This window comes from Rissa tridactyla, chromosome 2 (assembly GCF_028500815.1).
Source record: "Rissa tridactyla isolate bRisTri1 chromosome 2, bRisTri1.patW.cur.20221130, whole genome shotgun sequence".
NCBI classification, from domain to species: Eukaryota; Metazoa; Chordata; class Aves; order Charadriiformes; family Laridae; genus Rissa; species Rissa tridactyla.
Window position 1 is genome coordinate 140,693,099 of NC_071467.1, and position 22,316 is coordinate 140,715,414.

The following is a 22,316-nucleotide window of genomic DNA, read 5'->3' on the forward strand; positions in this document are numbered from 1 at the left end:
CAGCAGCAACCGAACTTTATTGTGTCACCCCAATATCCCAAAACTTTAAACACTGCTTCCCACCCACCCCACCATGTTCTTTTAGGATTAAGGCAGACTTCATTAGACTGAGATTTGTACGCACGGGGGAAAAAAAACCCCAACCAAACACCATCCCCTTATATCCACCCAGAAAAAAACCCAAACACACCTGCCTATAATTCCAAAGTAATCAAGGACCAGAAAGAGGAAAAGTGATATTTCTTAATGGAGGGGGGAAAAAATACTTTAGCACTGTTGCTGTAAAAAGCAATAATGATCTGTATTTCCTCCTTTTCCTTGCCACGCTTTGCCTGAAGTGTTCCTAAGTGTGGAGCATCTGCTTGGCCTCGAGGGCGAGAAGAGCAGAGAAGCACTTTTTAGTGACGTCTCAGTCATTCAGAAAATTTCAAAGGAAGGGGAGCCTTGTGGGTGGGGGTGTCCTTGTGCAGAAAAGGGAAAGGTAGCTGCTGAGGGAGGGCAGCGACCTGGCAAGGCGTGCTCTCCAAAAAGCAGAAAGCACAAGGAGGCCAGTGCTGCAGCTGGTGCTAAAGCAGACTCCGTCTGGGGCACCCTGCAGCCCCAAAGGCAACCATAGTGGGTTCTGTAGCCCTTCTCCTGCATGGAGAAGAAAGCTGTTGGTGGGAGCACGGTAGTGAGAGTGTTGTCCCAAATCTGGGTCCTTTACCCAGTATGCAAGACAGTAACACACAGAGCAGAGGTATTTCCAAGTTTATTCCATTAATGCGCAGAAATTAGTTTCAAAAATGTCCCTTTTTATACACTGATATTACATATTCTAGCAATTAAAACATATTCATTGTTATTCTGGATCTGGATGGGCCAAGCCCAACTGTATGAGGTTTAATAAGGCCAAGTGCCGGGTCCTGCATTTCAGTCACAACAACCCCAAGCAGCGCTATAGGCTTGGGGAAGAGTGGCTGGAAAGCTGCCCAGCTTTCCAGGAAGCTTTCCGAAAATTAGCTTTTACCTACTTCTCCTCTAATCTTGGCTGTTCCAGGTGGCTTATCAACAAAGCTACATTGACTAGTAGTTAGCTCTTAGATAGAATCATAGCATCATGGAATGGTTTGGCTTGGAAGGGACCTTAAAGATCATCTAGTTCCAAACCCCCTGCCATGGGCAGGGACACCTTCCACTAGACCAGGCTGCTCAAAGCCCCATCCAGCCTGGCCTTGAACACTTCCAGGGATGGGGCATCCACAGCTTCTCTGGGCAACCTGTTCCAGTGCCTCACCACCCTCAGAGTAAAGAATTTCTTCCTGATATCTAATGTAAATCTCCCCTCTTTGAGTTTGAAGCCGTTACCCCTCGTCCTATCGCTACACTCCCTGATAAAGAGTCCCTCCCCATCTCTCCTGTAGGCCCCCTTTAAGTACTGGAGGGCTGTTATAAGGTCTCCCTGGAGCCTTCTCTTCTCCAGGCTGAACAACCCCAACTCTCTTAGCCTGTCCTTACAGCATAGGTGGTCCAGCCCTCTCATCATCTTCATGGCCCTCCTCTGGACCCACTCCAACAGGTCCATGTCCTTCTTGCGCTGAAGACTCCAGAGCTGCACACAGTATTCCAGGTGGGGTCTCACCAGAGCAGAGTAGGGGGGCAGAATCTTCTCCCTCATCCTGGTGGCCACACTTCTTTTGATGCAGCCCAGGATGCAGTTGGCTTTCTGGGCTTCAAGCATGCATTGCCAGCTCATGTTGAGCTTCTCATCAACCAGCACCCCCAAGTCCTTCTCCTCAGGACTGCTCTCAAGCCATTCTCCTCATTCTCTGCATGAAGGTAAATCATGTCTAGTTACTATTTCTCTATAAATGATGTTGGGGCTGTATAGAGGACTTTTAGCAGCAACAGTAGGTTCCCTTGGTTGCTTTGATTACATGTTACATTTTATTTTTCTAGTTAATATCAATTTTACTACAACAAGAGCAAGTTACCATATTTTTTTAGAAACTTTGGTGTTAGTTCAGATGCCTTAGCATGTGTATCTGAGTAGAGAGGGACACGTGGAGTCCTTGTACACTCTGCATCACGCGGTCTTTGGCTAACACACATATCTTTATATGGCTTTTTAATTTATTTTTTTTAATGACAGTAGCTGGAACTTGGTCCACCCGCCTTCCACACGGCTGCTGCAACACGGGGTCTAGACACCGACTCCGGCTCCTTCTCCTGCGGGGCAGCGGGTCGATGGAGCCGTGTCTGCAGGCAAAGTTACGCGTTTTCCGCCGCCGGTTCGGGCGGCCGTGCCCGGGGCGGGGACGGGGACGGGGACGGGGAGGGAGCTGCCGGCGGTGTGTGCAGCGCCGAGCGCCGGGGGCGGCCCGGGGCGGCGCGGCGGGGCGGGACACGGCGGAACCGGGAGCGGGGAGCGGGCAGCGGCCATGGGGAAGCTGCTAGCGGTGGCTCTCGTCGGGATAGCGGCGGCCTTGGTGGCGGAGCGGCTGATGGCCTTTCGGTGAGCCGCCCTGCGACCGCGGGACCTGCGGGGGCCGCCGGACGGCCCGGCCAGGCGCCGCTTACCGGGACGCGGAGCCGGGGCGGGGGGTGGGGGGGGAGCGCGGGCAGCGGAGCGGCTCCCGGGAGTAGCCCGCGGGATGACGGCGGGCAGCGGGGAACTCGGGCGGGATGGGCTGCGGGAAGCCGGTGGCGCGGGACGCCGGTGCCGGCGGTGCGGGATGGGGCTGAGCCGACCCCGGGCCAAGGGGGCTGGGGGTGGCAGCCGGTGCCGAGCCGGGCAGGGGGTGTCGGCGTGAACCCCTCCTCGCCCCGAGCGTGGGGGAACTTCAACTTGTCCGGGGCATAACTTCAGCGAATTGCTGCCCTTGCACAAGCGCGGCTGCGGCCAGAGGGGAAGGGTTCATCATCGTCATCATCTCCTCATCGCTATCACCATCATTATCAAGGGAACTGGTTTTCCCCAGAGAAAAACCAGGCACTGGCTTGCTCAGCGGTGCCCTTCTCATCCTCTGTCAGGGATAAACGAACTCCAGGAGCATTTGTCCAGGGGAAATGACGTTGGCAGCAAGGGGGATGTGAAACCCTCCCCGGCAAGATGCTGGGATCAAGGGGGCCAAAGGGAGAAGGTGCCCTGGGGTAGAGGGGGGGGAGCTGGTACCTCTGTTTTTGCAGAGGCTGCAGTTAAGAGGGGGGTGCCAAAACTGGTATCTGCGAATTTACCTCATCTCCTGCCAATTGGTCAAACAGTAAGCAGAAATCAGGTTGCCAGAAAGTTGCATTACTTTCTACTGAAGCTGACCTCTGGATAACGATAGCCCCTGTGTACAGGAGGTTTCCTCTGAAGGAGCATGGAGATCCTAAATTGGGACCTCGCTCGCTGTGAGCTGAAATACTCGGACATATCACTCTGATGGGTGTGAATGTGAACACTGGTGTTGCAGCAGCTTCTGTCCTGAAAGCTACTACACACGTAACAGGTTGTTTCAGGATAGAAAAGGTTTGGCGAATTACTGTGTTGCAAGACAGCTCCCTCGTTATAATTTTGCTCATGTCCACAAGGGCTCCAAATGCCTGACTTTAAAGCAATGACATCCAGCTGATTGATCTTTGGGTAGATAGTAATTGTAGCTAATTACAGAGGGAGGGGTTGTACTCCATTTCTCAGGTACTTCACATAGATCTGTTTGCGTCTCGCACTAAATCCACCACAAGCGTTAGCAATAACCACGGTGGTAACAGGACCCTCCTGCCCTGGAGCTGCACGAGCTGGGATAGTGGAGCTGGAAAACGCTTTAGTGGGGAGAGCCATTTCGAAGCACTGTGAAGACACCCACCCCCCCCCCCCCCCCACCTCCCCAAATCAAATTAACAAATGCAATATTGGGAATCTGGTAAAGCAGAATCTCCTGGGAGAAAAAGGATCCCCCGCAGCCGCTGTAGGTCTTTGTGGGATTTTCCCGTGTGCTGCCTCCAGCAAGCTGCAGCGTAGCAGCAGTTGTAAGAAGGTTGCAGAGTTTGGAAGCACACAACTTCAGATAACAAAGTAAGTACTCAAAAATCATTTAACACAGCCTTGAGAGGAGAAACTGGGGGTAGTAACTCTTGCCAGGTCTTGCTGTTATACACCCCCCACCCAGAAGGCAGGAATCCAGCAAAGACTTTTTGCTGTTCCTTCTGAGTTTGGTATATTGTGTCTAGATAGCGTGACACAAGAATCCATGAAATGCTTAAAAGATAAGGCTTGAAGAATTATTAAAAATCTCTTACAAACCTAATTCTTCATAAATCAGGTCTGTTTATGCATCTCTTATACTGTTGGTGGCTACCAAATGGACTTGAGTAGGGCTTGTGCAGCAGAAAAGAGGTGAAGTTCTTGTGTGTTACCAACTGAAATGACACTGATTCCCCTACTGACATTTTAAATTGCTAATTCTTCTCTGCAGAAAGGTCTGAGCTAATTTGTAAAACTTCAATGTGAATTATGCTGTGTTGCTCTTTTCCTCAGAACAATATGCATGTGATATTATTGTTCATATATATATATTTTTATATATACACACACAATGTTATCACTTCATAACACTCTGTTCTGATACGACACTCAGTTTGCATACTATGTTCAAAAGAGCAGCGTGCTTCCAGAAAGATGCTGACAGTTTGAAAAGAACTGGGAGCAAAAACAAAAAAAAGAGGTGATTTTCAGTCCTGTCAGGAAAAAAAAAAAACAACCCCAAAGACCCGGGACTGGTTAGTCGAGAGAAGAGGAAAACTGAAAGAGAGAGAGGTCTTTGAATATGCAACAGGTTTCTGCTGAAGCAAAGGGAATGCCTCTGGTCTGTGTCCCACAAAGTGGGATAGGGGGTGGAGGATTGAAATAGGAAAGAGGAACCAGGTGGGAAAGGTGCCGTGCACTGGCGTTTCACCAAGTAGCAAAATTCCTTCTTTTTTCGAAGTTGCATTCCCCACAGTTTGCTGGTCCGCTGTGTTTTTAGTACGGCCAGTTAGTTATCTAGGCCATCTGGCTTAGTAGCTGAGGCTGTCTGAGCTAGATAAACTGACACATTTTGGAAAAGCCTCTATATACGCTGCAGGCTTGTGACCAGTGTCCTTTTGAATTACTCTCATTCCAGTCCATGAAGTGTTTCCCTGGGAATGCTGTCGGGATACCGTCATCCCTCGTTGGCTGCTGGCTGAGTTCCTGCTGTGCTTTGGGCGCTGGGTGGCTTTGCAGCCCGCCCAGGAGAAGCTGATGCAAATAGGGAATGGAAAAGCAGTGACAAAAAAAAAAAAAAAAAGAAAAAAAAAAAAGCGGGCAGCAGTGCAAATTTCGGGCATGATCACCCCAAGCTAGCCTTGGGGGTCCAGTGGTTTCAGCTGTGCTAGGATGGTGGGGGTCTGCGGGGGGAGCTGATATCCCTCCTGTGCTGCCTGTGGGCTGGGAGCCACTGTAATTGTCTGTCAGGACCCCTGAGCTGGGGAGAGGGCTTGGGAGAGTTTAACTTGTCTGCTTTCCCTTGCTGTCCTCTGCCATTTTTCCCCTTTTTTCTTCCTTTTTTTTTTTCTTTTTCTTGGTATTAACAACCTGTGTCAATGATACAGCATTGAAGCAATTTAGAATTCATAATTGAGTGATTAAAAAAAATGCAGGACCGACGTACCATACAGTGCTCAGCTGTAGTGCATATTTTTCATACCACAGGCTGATACTGCTGTTTAGTTTATGCCTAAAACTATAACATAAACATAGCTGGGGTTTGCTATGGGATCTTTGCATTCAGAATTTCCTGTGGTGGGAGCAAGTACAGCCTCAACACGTGTGTGGACGGGCATGCAAAAGAGTCGCAAGGTTAGTTTAAAAGCTTTCTTCTGTGGGGAAAAAAAAAAAAAGAAAAAGAAAGAAATATTCTTGTACACTAGCTTGATATTTTTACACAGAAACACGACATATTTGCTTATGGCACTGCGGACCACCGTGGGGAAACACAGCAGTCCCGGTAGTGAGGTGCCTTTTGTATAGACTTGTAGACAACTTGGAATGGAGGAGATGGAGAAGTAGGAACTAATGTGTAGGTACCTGTCTGTATCTGCTCGCCCAATAAAGCCTGAGCCAGAGGTGGAATTTGGTGGGTATTCAGGAACGAAATAAGCACTGCTGAAGGATGATGCTCTGGATGGGTACCAGGAGAGAAGAGGAAGGGACAGGGTAACTGCTGTGTCGTACTACCAAGTTCCGTTGTTAGGAAATGGGTACTCCTGCCTTGCAATAACGCAATTGCCACTTTCGCATAGGGACTAAGAAAAGAAGAAAGTGCAACCGCTGGTGGCCTGGTCACCAAAAATAGCCAGTGGGTTGGGGTAGAAGGTCGCCCTCTCCTCATCTGAAATACTGGTCCTAACTGCAGGGTGCTACTATATTTAGGTGGCTGAAACCTGAAGAAATTGTGGCTGTGCTATTTTATCATTTAAGCTGTTATAGGTCATGAAAGCTTGTTCCTGAAGCTTGTTAACAAAGTCAGGTTCCTGAAGATATTCAGTGTAGGAGAATCACTTAATCCCTGGGCATGTGTAACGATCGCAGTGATCTGGGGCAATTGCTGTTGTCAGTTCCGGGTTTTGCTTATTCACTATGTTACGGCTGACTTGTTGCTGTGATATGGCAGACAATAAAACTGAGATAAAGCTATGCTAGGAATGTTACCTGTTTTAAAACTGACTGTATGCTGCTAACCCTCCTCTTTCCTCTTGCAGGAACAGACTCAATGCTTCACGGGAAATAGCCCCAGTAACCCTCCCGAACTGCCGGCTCATTAAAGGCATTGGTACGTGCTCGAAATAACTGAGTGCATTGCTTTTGTCCAGCCTTATTTTGCAACTGCTTCTTAAAGCCAGCTTCCAAGCCTGATCCTGAAAACTTAGTGCTAATTTGACTTTCATTTGTTACTTGGACTTTGAGGTAGGGAGAAACTGCAGGAAGAAAATTATAGTGAAAAGCTAGTTGTTTGGGATGATACTTTTTGCCTTCGGTATTTAATGTTTCTGTTCCTTCTCTTGAAAACGAGTACCTTGCAAACACTTCTCCTTTGCTCAGCCACTTTGGGAATTATTTGGCTTTTAGATGAGGGTGTGCTGGCTCTTCAGGCAGGTACCTACAGGTGGCTGTCAGCTGGTGACGCCTTGAAGAAGGGACGTGCTGCAAGGCTGGAAGAAGACCAGCTCTGGGAGAAGACCACGGGCCTGCAGGGAAGGAGGAACTGAGGGTGTTCCACCTGAGGAATGCCAGCCAGGCTGGCTTGCCTTAGCGCCTCATTTCGTGGAGATTTAGGATGGGGCTGGTGCCACGCTGTGCTGGGAGCCAGCAGGAGCTCGGGGCGGTTGCGCAATTCGGCCGTGTGTGGTTTCAAAGAGCAAGGGGCAATATTTGTCATCTTAGTCTGGGTTGGAAAGAGGTTTAACAGGGTTGACTTTGTACTTTGGGTCACTTGCTTAGCACATGGCAATGTTTCTGTCTTGTTTTTGTTTTTGTGTTTTTTTTTTTTTTCTCTCCCTTTAGGATAACCCGAGCATAAAATGAATAGCTTTAAAATTGATCACTTTCTTGTGTGTCCTTTGCCTCCAAATTATAATTTTTAAACTTAATACAGGCTTAACGGCTGGGGGGTTTCTCCTCCTTAGTATTTTAGGAAATGTCTTGAATCCTGTTGAAATTTGCCTGGATTTTGCAAGTGTAAAAAAGCCATTGGGTGAGCTTTGATAGCCTAGTCTTTGAGCTTGCTGAGTCACTGTGTTCATTTCATAAATTTTGCTTCTTCCTTGTGTCAGGAATTAAACATCTTTGTAAAGTCAAATTACTGCCATGAATGAGTGAGTGCAGAGTTCCTTTGCCTGAGGTTATGTGCAGAAGAAATTGCATTTGAAAAAACTTTCCAGGTCTTCTAGATTTAGCTGTAATTTACTCATACAAGACACTGAATAATGCTTGTTTGATGGTGATTCATATAAAAAAATCATTTCTGAGTAATTCTTTTAAGCATATCACTATTGCAATCTTTGCAAGACTTTTTGCAACACGATTGTTGAGGAAAAAAGGAAAGCTGGATATCGGAACTACAGCTGTGTTTAATTTCTGAACAATATCTCATTTTTGGAGCCTGACATTTGCATGGAGATTAGGTGAATTCTGAGAACCCAGCTCTGCTCGGAGGAGGTGGTGGATCAATTTACAGAGCTTGGTTTCTGCTTCTCTCTGTGCTCCTGTAATACTGTCCCTTCCCGCGGAGCTCTGCAGCTCACTTTGCCTTCCCTCTGCCATCTGCTGCTCTTCAGAAAAATCATAATGCCAAAACTTAACTCAGTGGGGCCGATGTGGCAGGAACAGAAATAAAAAAGGACTGGTGCAGATTTCAAAGTTGGTATGTTCCTACAAACATCTCCCAACATTCATTTAATATGACTGGGGGGGTTGTATTACTCAGGGAGACGAAGGAGCCCTAAAATCCAGATGTTGTGTAGGTAGCACTGTTCAAACCAGGGCTTTTGCTGTACTCAGAGCTGTAAGGGTGCTCCTGCGGGTGACTTTGTGTAAGGATACATGGACATGATGGACATGTCTACATGGACATCTTGGTCCTCCTAGGCCGTCTTCCTTTAAAATGCTCTGACAAAATTGAATACACCGTCTGTCTTTATTTTAATATTTGGAGTAGTCCTTCTGGCCTCTTAAGTGGGACATGGCTAATGAGCTGGATCAGCTCCAAACAAAATAATCTTAAAACTATCCATTCTGTCCATGGAAGAACAGGCGTCTGGTACAGTCTATTGTAATTATGTTAAAAGCGATGCATCCGTAGTAAAGGAAGCAAACCCCGAGTAAATGGAAAAATTCTCTCACGGATTCTTTCCTTTATGCACAATTTCGTCCTTTGTGTGTCTCTCTCTTTTTTTAAGATCTTTTTTGTTTTTCACATATTGTGCAATGTAAGCACAGATGCAAACATTGAACAAACCGATAAAAAAACTGCAGCTTGTCCTAAGCCTCATTCACAAATATGTAGAAAAGGCTATAGCTGTTAGAATAAACAGTATCTTCTGAATTATATGAGTGTCTACTCATGTTACTGATTTATAATAAACTAATCGTATGTCCTGAACTAATTCCTAAAGTTCAAGAAGCTACTATAGAAATTGCTAGAAATGCTTGCGTCTTGGAACAGTTCACAGGATACAGGCAAAACAGTCACTTACTTTTGGCCATGAAATCCAGGTTGGTTTTTTTGTTAGATGCACCTGTGGAACACATCCAACTAAGATAAAATAAGGAACAAAAAAAAATAACTTTTCTAGGGTAGGCAGTAATATTTCTCAGTGTCTTTGATTTTTCCTTAAAGACTACCTATTCAGATAATCCCGCGGACAAACTGGGCTGGGTGATACAGTTAAGCAATATAGTGCAGATAACTGGTACTTAATAAATCAGTTCCGAACTCTCCTGTTCCTTATGGTGCCTGTGACAAGAGTCAGAGCCCTCCCAAATCGGGGCCCGCAGGAGAGGCCGACGGCTTCCCTGCGGCCGGCTACGTGTCCCTGTCCCCTCCTGGCCACCTCGGCAGTGCCGGCACAGCGGGATTGCGCTGAATCAGCATTTTGCCGCTCTTCCAGCGGCGCTTGCTCTTTTCCATACATATCCGGACCTGGCTGAGAAGTGGCCAAAATGTGCTTTGCTGGCAGCTTCTTTCAAACTAGTCGGGTGCAGGGCTCTCCTTCCACCAGAAACTCCTGCTTTTTAATTATCCGCTCCCAATTAGCCTGCTCTTCTTTCTGCTTGGCAGCCTCACTAATTCAGTAGCGATAAATTATTATATCTCTGTTCACTCACCAGCGTGCTCTGCCAGCAGAAGCTGTCCGTCCAGCTCATGTCACCATGGTAATTGAGCCTCTCCGCGTTTATTTATGTGGTGATGTTTGCAGCAATCCCGGGATGTGGGGAATTCGCCCCTAATCCCATTTTACAAATGAACACAGGCTTGGAGAGACCAAGAGCTGGGGCAAGCTGTTGATTAAACCAGAGTGTAAGCTGAGCTGAAAAAAAACACCACCAAATTCAAAATTTTATTTGGAAAACGCAGGCTCTAGATGTCTCTGGGCACATCAGTCCAAGTGTCTGCCTCCTGCCTGAACCCGGTTGAAATTCAGAACCAAAACCCAGGAGGTCGGCTGCCCCCCCAAAATGCATCTTCAAACCTCTTGCTCTTCAGAAGGCAGGGATGCTCCGCTCGTTAGTGTTAATGAGGTGGAGCAGGGGCTTGCTGAGGCTGAGGAGGAGCTGGCGTTGTCCCTCTTCCGTGTCCCTCTGGGTGAAGTCCTGCCGCCGCATCTGCCCAGGGCTGAGCTGGGGAGGAACTTGCCCGGGTGGGTGAGTTTGGGGATCTGGCTCCTCTCCGTAAGACCTGTTTGGAGGCCTCGGGATAAACTACAGCCCAGGCAAATTAGTGCTGTGATAAATAGGATTTACATAAAAACAAACAACAAACCCAGCTCGAATTTGCAGGTGCTTACCCTCGGGAGGAGGTGCCAGGGATGGTATGACCCACGTAGGGTCACACGGGTGGTTTATGGCCAAGCAGGAGGGGGTGCAGAGAGATGGGGAAAACTGGGTGGAAAACCTTTGTGTTTGTGGCCCTATTAAATAAAACCCGCAGAACAGTTTCCTCCTTCAAGCAAAAGCTCCTGGGAAGGTTTAATCCAACCACCATCTGGAAAGTGGTTTATGGGGAATGCTGTTTGTGCTGGTGATTTGAAGAAGAGAGGGGAGGCTTCTCAGGGGAGTGGTGAAAATATGGGATGGCGAATGTCCTTCAGCATCGGACTAAGAGCTCGGTGGAGCTTGATCAAAGCCTAAAGTTGCTCTAGTGTTCTTATTACAGGGATTTTATTATTTTATTTTATTTTATTTTATTTTATTTTATTTTATTTTATTTTATTTTATTTTATTTTATTTTATTTTATTTTATTTTTCCTAGCAGGGAAAAATATTACAGGAACTACCAGAACTGGCAATATTGGAAATTATTACCCGCAGTTAAAAGTGTGATCTAAGTATTAAAGCTCTTAGCTGTTAAAGATACAGTAGGTTCTCTGTCACTTGAGAGCTTTAACTAAATATTTGGCAATCCTTCCTAGTGAAGTGTCCCAGCTTAACCAGGAGAATTAGTGAGCACAATTCCCAGAGCTGCCTTATGCAAGCGTGTGGGCTGAGTGATGGGTACGATCTTGCCCTGAAAATCTTGTCATCTGTGCTAGTTGCTTGCTGCAGAACACTGTCATCAAAAGCAGGTGATTCAACCTGCACCACCCCGGGGCACAGGGACCTGGGAGGGATCACCCCAGATCACCCCAGAAAGAGGTGAACCCCAGTGCTATTTTTTAACCCGACGTGCTGCTGCCTTCTGCTGCTGCTTTTAATGTGATGTGAACTTTGCCGCTGAACTTCATCGCTTGTGCAGTCATATCAGAAAGGGACATTCATGAGAGCTGGAATTGTACTAAAAATGAGTTTTTTTCAATGGGTAATATTTAATTTCATCTGAAAACCCCTGTTTGTCTCGCAGAAACCGGTTCAGAAGACATCGACATACTTCCCAATGGACTCGCTTTCATCAGCTCTGTAAGTGCCCGCGCAGGGGTTTGCCTGCTTCCTTATCCACTGAAGCCATGGGGGAAAATTGCAGGATGGACTCCTTTTTTTTTTTCCACAAGGCTGGCTGGCGCCCTAGGAACTGCCCAGACTTGTGTCGGCTTATCTGGCGTTTCCTTCTGCTTGAGCAAATGCACTTCTTGACACTGAGGTGGTGGCGGTGGCTCTGACACATGTGTCCTATTGCGCTGGCTTATCCGCCCACGTAACTTGAGAATTTCTTTCATGCTGCTAACTTGAAAGGTTGACATGGTAAATCTCTCTCTAGTTAAGAAGATGTGTTGATTCCTTATATTAAAAAAAAAAATAATTATCAGATTTTGTGTGTTGATTTTGTTGTTCCTGATTTTTTTTTAGCCTTTAGGACATAGGTTTTTAAGCTTTTCTTTGCCATCAGGAGGGCTAGCGATTATTTTCTAAAACAAAAGTTGATGTTTTCACCTACGTGCTCCAGGGACACTCAGCAAATGATTACAAAATACATGCCAAAAACTGTGAGCTGTCACACCGCTTGCTGTTCCCAGTGACTTTACCACGTCGGATGCATTCCGTGGTGCCGTACTTCCAGTTTGTCCCCTCCCCAGCATGTCCGTTCACAGAGTGGTTTGAGATACGGGGAGCACCCAGCTGGGCGGGGGCTGCAGTGGGTGGTGGGTGGTGGCTTGTTCCCAGGACATGGCTCCTCATGCCCTCCATGGGCTCCCTGGGGCTCGCTGGGGAGAGTGGTGCCGGTCCCTCTGCCAGCGTCATGGCACGGGATGCTGAAGCAGCGGGGACACCCCGACGTGTGCTTGCAAGCCCCAACAAGGCTCCTTGTGATGCTTCCTGTTACCTTTTATCCATGAGTGATTTCCTCGTGTTTTCATTTTACAGGGCTTAAAATATCCAGGACTAAAGAGCCTTGCACTGGACAAGCCAGGTGAAATATTTTTGATGGATTTGAATGAAGACAATCCCAGAGCAGTAGAACTAAGAATCAGCCGAGGGTTTGATCTGGCGTCGTTTAACCCTCATGGAATCAGCACCTACGTAGACAGAGGTAAAGAGACCTTTAACCTGAGGTGGTGGCTAATCTCAGCCTAAAGAGCAGAAATAGAAATCCCTTTGTGGCCTTGCCTTGCACCCCCAATAGCCTGCGCTTGCTGGGAGAGAAAAAGGCTTTAGGGTTTTTTATCTTTGTTGGGCTCTTTTCTAGAAGTCAGCTGCTAAAGCGAATGCCTTTGCAGGTAATCTCAGACTGCCTGGGACAGAAAGGTGTCCTGTATATTTAAAGGAAAGAAAACATGGGAAAAGTTTGAAAACTACAGAAAGTTTATTTTACCAATTTACATCTATCTCACCTGGGGGTCAAGGGCTTTCAGGAGATGTTCACTTCCTCAACTAGTAGTGACCAGAACAGAGACTTTTGCATCTAAACTATAAATGGTCAAATCTTTGTGAATTACTAAAATGTCTGGTACTCTGTGGACGAGACATGAGGCCATGTTCTCATCTCCAAGACACATTCTTCTATGTTAGGCTCTGACTACCAATAAAATACACTTCGTGCTCTCCTTCCTCTCTTTCACCCTGCCCTTTCACTGGGGATTTTAGCAGGACAATTAGAAGTCTGCAAATACTAAGAGAAAGAGAACCATTGCTACAGCTTGACCTGCGGCCCCACACAGTCACCCTTTAAGGGAAGGTGTTGGAGAAATCAGTAGTGCCTAATTTAGGGTCTCACCAGAAGGGCTGGGCAGAGGGGCTGCAGCCTTACAGAGAGTAGAGGAGAAGGGTGCTCCTTCAGCTTTCTCAGAGGACATGGTAAATAAACCGAAGAGACCAAACTGGTTGGGCTACAAGCCCTCCTTCCCAGCTGACTGTGGCTGTTTCATGCAATCAGACATTATAGTGCATCAGATTGCAAAACCCAGTGGCTTGGGCACAAGGATGGAGCCATGATTTCTTTCTTCCTTGGTAAAAACAGCAAAAATGTGGTATACACAGAAGTTCCCTGTGGAGTGACCCGGGGAGAAGAGTAGCTGGAGGTGTGGATCCAGTTGCAGTGGCATCCTGCCTTACTTTGGTACTTGTCCTTCTGCCTCAGAAGAGCCGTGAGGGAAATGCAGCAGACCAGGGATGTGCTCTGTACTGGAGGCTGCTTCAGAGCTGTGGGTGCTCAGCGATGCAACCTGTTGCAGAGATCTGGTGAAATTCAGCTGTTTCTGTTTGTTTTTTTTTAAGACGACACCGTGTACCTCTTCGTTGTGAATCATCCCCATCACAAGAGCACAGTAGAATTGTTTAAATTTGTAGAAGATGACAATTCTCTTGTACACCTGAAAACCATTCGACATGACCTTCTGACCAGGTATCGGAGCCGAATACCATCTTTTTCCAGAAGAACAGGCTGCTTTGGTAAAATCCAGACTAGGATGATTTGGAGTTTAGGATATTATTAATATGAGATATTTTCTCTTTAACCAGCTTTCCTGTTTCTCTTATTGATTACTTCTTATCTGTGTAATCGAAACCTGTGTTCCGCCAGTCTCTTCCGTAAATGAGATCTTTAATAGTTGTATCACTAAGTCAGTCTTAAGCGCCACTGTGGTTGATGCCAGTGAATTGGCTTGGCATCCATTTCTCCTTCTCTCATGTAATCCACTCTCAGATCATTGCAGATATGAATCTTCAGATATTCTATTATTCTGAATTTGCTACACTGTAAAAATAAACATACTTTTAGGTTTTGGGGGGTTTTTCGGTTGTTTTTTTGGGGTTTTTTGTGGCACACAAAATTTTCTTGGCCTGTCCTACTGCAAAATGATTGTGAGATAAACACAGCCTGAAAAAAAAAAGTTGTCACAACTCTTAGCTGTTCTCTGGTTTCCAGTTCAATGTAATCAAAAGAGAGAAAAACTCCTATGGGCTTGTAGACAGGCAGCCAGATCTCTAGCTGATGCCTTATGGTCCTGATCAGTCCTGGCCCATGTAAAAGAGGACAGAAGTAAAAAGGCTCTAATAACACAGCAGCTGTCTGGAGTACCTTCTGTAATTGCAGCCCCTTTATGTCTATGGGATGACCACGTCCTGGCTGGATTCTGGACAGTCCTACAATGCTCCTTCATACCTCGCATTTCATTATTTTATTTCTCTTTCTCCTTCTCTTTGTCTTTTTTTAGTGTGAATGACATAGTAGCAATGGGACCAGACAGCTTCTATGCTACCAATGACCACTACTTCTTTGACTTCATCTTGATGTTCTTGGAGATGTTCTTGGGTTTAACTTGGTCAAATGTTGTTTACTACAGTCCAAAAGAAGTTAAAGAAGTAGCAGCTGGGTTTTATTCAGCCAATGGAATTAACATTTCACCTGACAGAAAGTAAGTTTCTCCTTGCCTCAGAATTCGTTCGATTGCGCAAAAGAATCCCCAAATCCTCATTTGTACATGTGGTAAAATGTCTAAATTGGCTTGTGTAAGGCAAGGTGCTACCTATACAACGTAAGTGATATGAACGGTTCTGTAGAACAGAAGTCACATGTCTCAGTCTTTAACTAGAGGCAATGTTTGCTGCTTTGCATGGTGGTTTATATGCAATAAGATCAAATGTTGCTGCATTTTAACCAGCCAATGCAGAAGTTTTTATATATTACTTGCAAGGATTAATGGGGCAGAATTTCTGCAAGTGGGGAATGCTCTACGCTCTCAGAGTGTGGAGGACTGAATTAGCCAGTCATGTGAATTAGCCAGTTCTGGCTAAAGGGCTGAATTAGCCGGTCAGGTTTAGACAGGTGATCTTAAATGAAAAATAAAGCATATTTGTGGATCTCACGATCCAAGGCCTGCTTTGGTATCGTAATGGAAGAGCTGGCACAGTGTGAAGCTCCATTAGCGTCTCAGCAGGTTGGCTTCGGTTCAGTGCCCCGTGGCCTGCTTGCAATGTCTATTGCTATGTGAGACCTGTGAGCTGGCATTTCTCACTGGAAGAGCTGGGATTGCAGAGGAGGAACTGACTGGTTTTGGTGTCTGCTTACTCATACACATTGCTAAGAGGTGTTTTCTTTTGAAGGTACATCTATGTTGCAGATATATTTGATCATAATGTCCATGTTATGGAAAAACATGCTAATTGGAATTTAACCCATGTGAAGGTAAGGTGTTGCTGTTCCATAAAAAAGAGGCATAGATGAATTTTGGACAGATTAGTCCCCATGAATGCTTGAGATTTCAACCTGATCATGTATAAAGGTCTGTTCTTGGTAGCTCCTGCTGTGGGTTTGCAGAGGTTCTCTGCGCCACTTAGAGAACTTCAGGTCTTCCACCTCACACAGGCAACCAGAGAGGCATCCTTGGGTGTGCTGTAGAGCCGCAGTGGAAGGTCTGGCTCCGTCAGTGTGGGTCAGTCCACAAAGCACTGAAGTAATCAGCACGAGCGTAGGTGTGAATGAGCCGATGGGGGGAGCTCGGAGCAGCAAGGAGGTTTATCATGGCATGCAGGAGGGGATGAAGCATGCTGAGGGAGAAGAAAAACAGCACTGAGGGAGAAAATATTTTTTAAAAAATCAGTCCAAGTTATGTCAGATGAGAGCCTTGGACAAGTCTGTTGATTATGTTATAGTTTGCTTCCAGGACTTCTGATTGCTTTAACTTCTTTCTTGTTCTTTTTCCTCTGTGATGGATAGACGCTGCAGCTGGACACTCTGGTTGACAACTTGTCTATTGACCCTCACACTGGAGACATCTGGACAGGATGCCATCCCAACGGGATGAAGCTGTTCTACAACGATCCTGAAAATCCGCCTGCCTCTGAGGTGCCTTCTGGGAGATGACACTGGTCTCTTGGCTATCTCTGTGCCAGAAAGTTGCTCAGTTCAAATCACCCCGGTATAACTTAACTCTGCATTTTACAGAGAAGAGCCTGGCAAAGGCCGAGCTGGCTTCCAGCTTAAAGCTTCTGCTCTCAAGTGGAAAGCCTGAACAGCATATGCTCACTAACAAACACCTATTCAGATCCTTAGGAGGCAACTGAATAATTTCCACCCAGTAGCTCAGTCATTCCGGACTCCTCAGGCTGCTTTCTGTGCAGCTGTGGCTGTGCAATCAGATTTTGATGAACTGTGTTAATTACCGAGCCAGCACCTTTCTGCCAAACAAAAAAATAATTGACTGTCTGCAAAGCGCTCACCAGAAACGTTCGCGCTGGAGTGATTTATCTGTGCAAGTGTAGTTCATCAGTAGGTGACACTGTAATTCTTCTCTCCTTCTGAAATCAATGAGGTGCTGGCATCAGCGCGCTGGCGGCCGCGAGTGCAGGTGGCCGGTTGGTGTCTGTTTGATTTCAGCCTTGTCTGAAGCTTGCCATAAGACACTTTTCAAAATTATCATGTTCAATAGCAGTAGATTTATGATACTAGGCAGCGGTTTACTCTGTCTGGAAAAAGCATGAAAATAAGACGGTATTAAGTAACTCTTAGACTGCAAAAAACTGTGCACATGCCTAGTGCTGGGGGTGACTGCCTTCCTTACTGGGGTGGAGTCTCTATTGCACAACCACTTAAAAAACATAATTGGTCTTCACGGACCACGCTTCACTGAAGCAGAAATTGTGGGCCTGTCACAGGAATCACTTGGTTGCAGTTATCAGCAGCTGATCAGCCAAACTAATTTGTTTAAATTAACATACTGATGTTCCCTCCCTCTGTGGAGGATTTTCACCCATGGCCGCTTCAGCAGATGTATCCCCCTCCCCTGGCAGGTCCTGCGCATCCAGAACATCCTCTCGGAGGAGCCGGTGGTGACACGCGTTTACGCCGACAATGGCTCCGTGCTGCAGGGAACCTCGGTGGCATCCGTCTACGAGGGAAAACTGCTCATCGGCACAGTCTACCACAGAGCTCTCTACTGCGAGCTATAGCTCATCTCGTGGGTAAGATCTGCTGCCGTGGAAAGGATTTAATTCCTTGGGAACTCACTTAGTTTCCGCTAGATTTGCTAACGACAAGACTGTTCCAATAAAGGTGAACTAGAGTCATGGAAATGTATTGTAGCGTTCCTCTCCAAATTGAGAGTTTTATGCAATAGTAAAGGAAATGGAATTGAAGGTGAGAAATTAGTTTATTTGTGTAATGTGGAGGGCCCCACATCAGTAAGAAAGGGTAACCTTCAAGTTCAAATTCAGATTACAAATGACTAAGCTGTCAGACATTGAATTATCTGTTGCAACTGGATTTCTGTTTGGGTTTTATTGTTTTTTTTTTTTTTCCCCAGAGAAAAATGATTTTGTAAAGGAGAATTGCTAACTGCCAGTGTGGTGTGCTTTCTTGTCACCGACCTTTCTGCTTTCCCAGGGATTGTGCTAAGGGTTCTTCTTCTGAACCTTCCTGTCGGGTTTCCATAGTGCTTCTAAAATAAGTGGAAGGAGAATAAATTTCATTTCAGTCTCATTTCTTCCCTTTTTCCCCTTTAAGCCACTTCCTCACGTTAATTCAGTTTCATAAATTTGTCTTAATCCTACTGAGAAAAGGGGGGGGGCATCAGTTTGGAGTGATTTCTTAATAAGTCTTCCAAAGGGAGTTGTTTAAAAAAAGCCTTTTTTTTTTTTTTTTCTGTCTTAAAGAATGGGCAACAACTCCCAAGCACCTTCAGTGAAAAGTGCATTAGCAATTCCTGTTGTCTGTCACAGCAAAGGGAACATTTCTGGGTGCTTTGCCACAGTGACTTACCTCCAAGTGTGGGTCATGCATCTTCTGGGTTTAACTTCCAGTCTGTACGGAGATGCAGCAGGCACCCGCTTCGCTCCTCCTTCATCCGGCGGCAGTTGGATGAATAACTGATAACGCTGGGCGCTGCTAAAAGACCTATCCATGTTTCTACAGACTGGTGTTTTTAGAAAGGTGCTAGTTAGCAATCACTTGGAATAAACTGAATTGAGGGTCCTTTGAAGTTGGGAACCAGTCTTGTGCTTTACAGTGTGCAGAGCAAGACGCCAGTCTGGCAGAAGCCCCTGTTTGAGCCCCCACTTGGTTTCCTGCCCGTGGAGCGAGCTCTGCTTCCATTAGTAGAGATGTCCTTACTCACAGAGCAGCTCCTGCAGCTCTTTTTGTCCTCCCTCTGATCACCACTCTGGTTTTGCGAGAGATGCTGACATCCAGCTCAAGGCTCCGTGTTATCAGTGGTTCCCACACCGGGGCTGCCGCTGTGCTGCCTGCCTGCACTGGCCCTTCTCAGCAGCGTGGCTGTCCCTCTGGACGGTGTCACCAGACAGACCTGCCCGGGGGCCACCATCCCCTCCACATCCTTCAGCTGATTGCGGTAGCGTTTCCTCACTGCTGTTCTTCCACCTCTGCGTGGAGGGAAAAGGCAGGCAGCTTGCAAAGCAGGAGCTCGGGAGGAGCAAGAGCCAGTCCCTGGGTGCTAATTGCCATTCTGGCTTTGCTGTTCCCTCCTGCAATCTGCTTCACCACCAGCCACGGCCTCCTCTATTCTGGTGGATACATGGAAAGCTCAGCACTTGGGAAGCACAGGCACATTTCTGCCTACAAGACAAATAACCCTCTCTGTAGCGGCCTAAACACTGAGACAGGAGCTAGAGTATGTGCAAACTTTCATCTGTCTTTGGGTTCTGCCGTTGTGGCTGAGAGGAGGCGTCACTGCGGGCTGAGGTTTGGGTGGCCCTGAACAGCACCTGGGTGTGCGGGCACCTCTTGGCTCCTGTGCCTTTCCTTTCTAACACAAATTAGCTTAATGGCTTTCATCCACTGGTATACTGGTATAAAGGAGTTACTGCTCCTTCTGTGAGGGAGGGGGGCAGCTCTAACCAGAGCGAATGGTCGGTGCCAGGGCTGGTGGTTGGGGCGTCCCCCCTCCTCTGCACAGCTGCCACTGGGCTGTGGGCCTTGCCACATTGCCTGCCCGTCCCCGGAGAGCGTCTGCTCCAGCCCGAGCCCTTGCGCTGCTGCTGGCCCAGACACGGTGGTGTAGGACACGTCCCTGGGCAGCAGGAGTTGTGACGGCTGAGAACAGAGTGACCCAGGGCTGTGTGGCTGTGCCCTTCCTGACGCTGGCAGCTTCCCTCTGCTGCCATGCCAGGCGACTCTGTCAACCCCGCGTCGCAATAGCGGTTGCTGGTATTTGTGGTGTTTCGTATACAAACACCGTGTGCTGCAGGTGGCTAGTGATGGCTAGCAGGGGAGACACAAGCTTGAAGGTTAACCATGCGGCTAATTGACCCCGTCTCTCGGGCACGACACTGCGTGGGTGGGCCTGCGCACAAACCGAGCTCGCAGCTCCTCTCCAAAATGCCCGCAGTTCATCTGGGGACTTGAGCACTGCCCAGGGTTTGCCGTCTGCCAGCGGAGGCTTTGGCGACAGGGGCTCATCTGTTCGGATCACGGTTTCGAGTCTTTCGCAGACAGCCCTTCCACAGAGCAGAGCCCGCCCTGAACGAGGGCAGCTTTTGTCCCATGCCTTTGCTGGACTTGCCTTTGGCATCAGCCAACCACACCAAGCACCCGAGAATGTAATGTACTGTAACTCTGGGTTTGCTGCTCCTTCCTTAGCAACTTCTCTCCCTGCAAGACATTTTCAACTTCCCTGGGAAGCGGCGTGTTTTCCTGCAGGAACTTGTAATCCATTTTCAGCCTGGAGGAGCAGATGTCGTTGCCAGAGCCCATGCAGAAAAAACTGCTCTGAAGGAAGTTCTCACACTGAGGAGAGGTTGGGCTATTAACTTGCTTGCGATTAGCCATCAGCGTCCTGCACTAGCATTTAAAAATAATTATTTTAGACTCGTGCCACTGTTTGTCCTCAAGTAAATTAAGTGCCGTCTTCTGAAGAGTTAGCATTTTGCAGCAGTGGCAGTAGCACAGCCGAAACACTGACCAGTCGCTCTGCTGCTCCTGGGTTTGCTCTGTGGTTGTAGAAGTGCAACAGGCAGCGTTTCCCTCAGCAGTGGTAGAAGTAACCCATCAAAACATTAATTTCAATTTTTACAGTAGCTTAGAACATCTTCAAGCGAGCAAATCTACATGTTGTTGGATCTTGGCAAACTTCTTTGTTGGTTTTGGCCTTTCAGAGAACAAAGAATGCGTTCACTCCTGACTGGCGCTTTTTTTTTCTCTTTTTTTTTAACTATTCCTGTACCAAAGTTTTTCCCAGCAGTCTGCCCGCAGATGTGCAAGCGACGGGCCTTATCTTTTCCTACAGCATTTAAGAGGAGAGAGATCATAGGAGGACTGAGTACCTGCTACCACTAATAGTAAAATTCTGAATTTTAACCTAAGGCAAGGAGGGTGGGAAGCCCGTTGCCAACCTCCCCTAAGGTGTCCTGGACTCTCAGTGCGGAGGTGGGAGCTGAAACTGGGCCACTGAGCATTCAGGCGTTGCTGGGCAGGACAGAGACAGCACAAAGGCATTTTGCAACCAAAGCGATGCCAGGGTCCAGCTTCTGCCCCTCAGCACGAAATCCCCACTTGATAAAACACACTGGCAGCCTCCGTACAGAAAGAGCAGTGGAGGAAGGTGCACCTCAAGCCCAGCCTCCCAATTACAAGGTGACCTGTGAAGGGAAAATCCAGGCTTGCTTTCCAGAGGGCACAACCCATCATCTTTTACAAGCTGTGGGGTCTGGAGCGGTTCTGGGCATTTCAGAAACCAAACTGCAGGTACCTGAGACAACTTGCACAAGCAACAAGGACACACGTATAGATGGCTCCAGGCTTAAAAGCTGCTGAGCAGACACATTTTACATGTCAGTCGTGGACTAACAGCCTCTTTATATACCTATTTTAATTAAGATAATAATTTTATGGATTGTGGACTCTTTTTTATCTTCTTGCAGGTGGTGGCCGTATTAGCGGAAAGCAAGATTTACGATTCAGCCGCTGGGAAACACAGAGTGGGTTAGACAGATTAAGTGCAGAGTATTTGGCCTAGATTCTGCCAGATGTAAATCCACTGAAACAACTACACAAACTGGACAGTCTGTGCCCTCTGCCTTCCCCTCATTTAATGCTTTACTAAAATAAAATAAAGACTAAAGACACATTAAATGTGTTCAGCAGCAGAACTGCTGTATTTTGAATGTATCAAATGCCCGTTACAACTAGTCTTCCCTCAAATGTAAGATGGTAAAATGTTTTATACACCAAAATCAATCCAGGTCCTTTAAACACACAAACGTTGACCAGCATTAGTGTGAAGGTAGCCCATTTTTACACCAACCTGCAACAAAAGACCACACGCTACATTTCATCTGCATATGAAGAAAAAAAAGGCCATTCTCTTTCCTTACTCTTTTTTTTTTTTTTTTGCTTCTTTTTACATCATTACAGATTGTAAACAAGATCCACTCGGAAGCCTGTGAATCATGCCAATTTGGCCAACAGCTGGGATTAAAATAATCTTCGTCACTGAGCAGAAGGAAGGAAAGCACAAGCAGGGCATCCCCCCGCCTCCCACCCCCCCAAGGCAGCAACAGCTGTCCAGTCCTGCTCCAAATTTAGCATTTCTTCTGGAATGACCAACAAGTGGGCAGGAAAGTGAGGACTCGATACAGATTCTAATAAAGATTCAGGATTTCTCATTTTATTGCATTCGTTGTCTAACAACAATAATACTCATTGGCAAGAAAGTTATTTACACTAACAAAT

General features: G+C 46.9%; 1 protein-coding gene across 3 annotated transcripts; it reads left to right on the forward strand.

Moving 5' to 3' along the window:
* The first annotated feature begins 2,346 nt into the window (after nt 1–2,346).
* Nucleotides 2,347–22,249, forward strand: LOC128904772 (serum paraoxonase/arylesterase 2). Of its 3 annotated transcripts, none has more exons than XM_054189467.1 (10): nt 2,347–2,494; nt 6,745–6,815; nt 11,601–11,656; nt 12,560–12,725; nt 13,910–14,036; nt 14,848–15,048; nt 15,737–15,818; nt 16,350–16,478; nt 17,423–17,593; nt 21,999–22,249. In XM_054189467.1, the coding sequence occupies exons 1-9, from the start codon at nt 2,421–2,423 to the stop codon at nt 17,579–17,581; spliced, it is 1,065 nt and encodes a 354-aa protein (XP_054045442.1). In that variant the 5' UTR covers nt 2,347–2,420; the 3' UTR covers nt 17,582–17,593; nt 21,999–22,249. The 3 variants fall into 3 exon arrangements, 2 of the variants coding, with proteins under 2 accessions (XP_054045442.1, XP_054045443.1); XM_054189468.1 differs by lacking the exon at nt 21,999–22,249 and adding an exon at nt 21,506–21,716; XR_008464635.1 differs by lacking the exon at nt 21,999–22,249 and having other exon boundaries at nt 16,350–16,551.
* Nucleotides 22,250–22,316: the final 67 nt, after the last annotated feature.

Coding starts and splice junctions, on each gene's coding strand:
- LOC128904772 (XM_054189467.1), top strand. CDS start 2,421: ATGGGGAAGCTGCTAGCGGTGGCTCTCGTCGGGATAGCGGCGGCCTTG. Junction 6,816..11,600: donor CCGGCTCATTAAAGGCATTG/GTACGTGCTCGA, acceptor TTTGTCTCGCAG/AAACCGGTTCAGAAGACATC. Junction 15,049..15,736: donor AACATTTCACCTGACAGAAA/GTAAGTTTCTCC, acceptor TTTCTTTTGAAG/GTACATCTATGTTGCAGATA.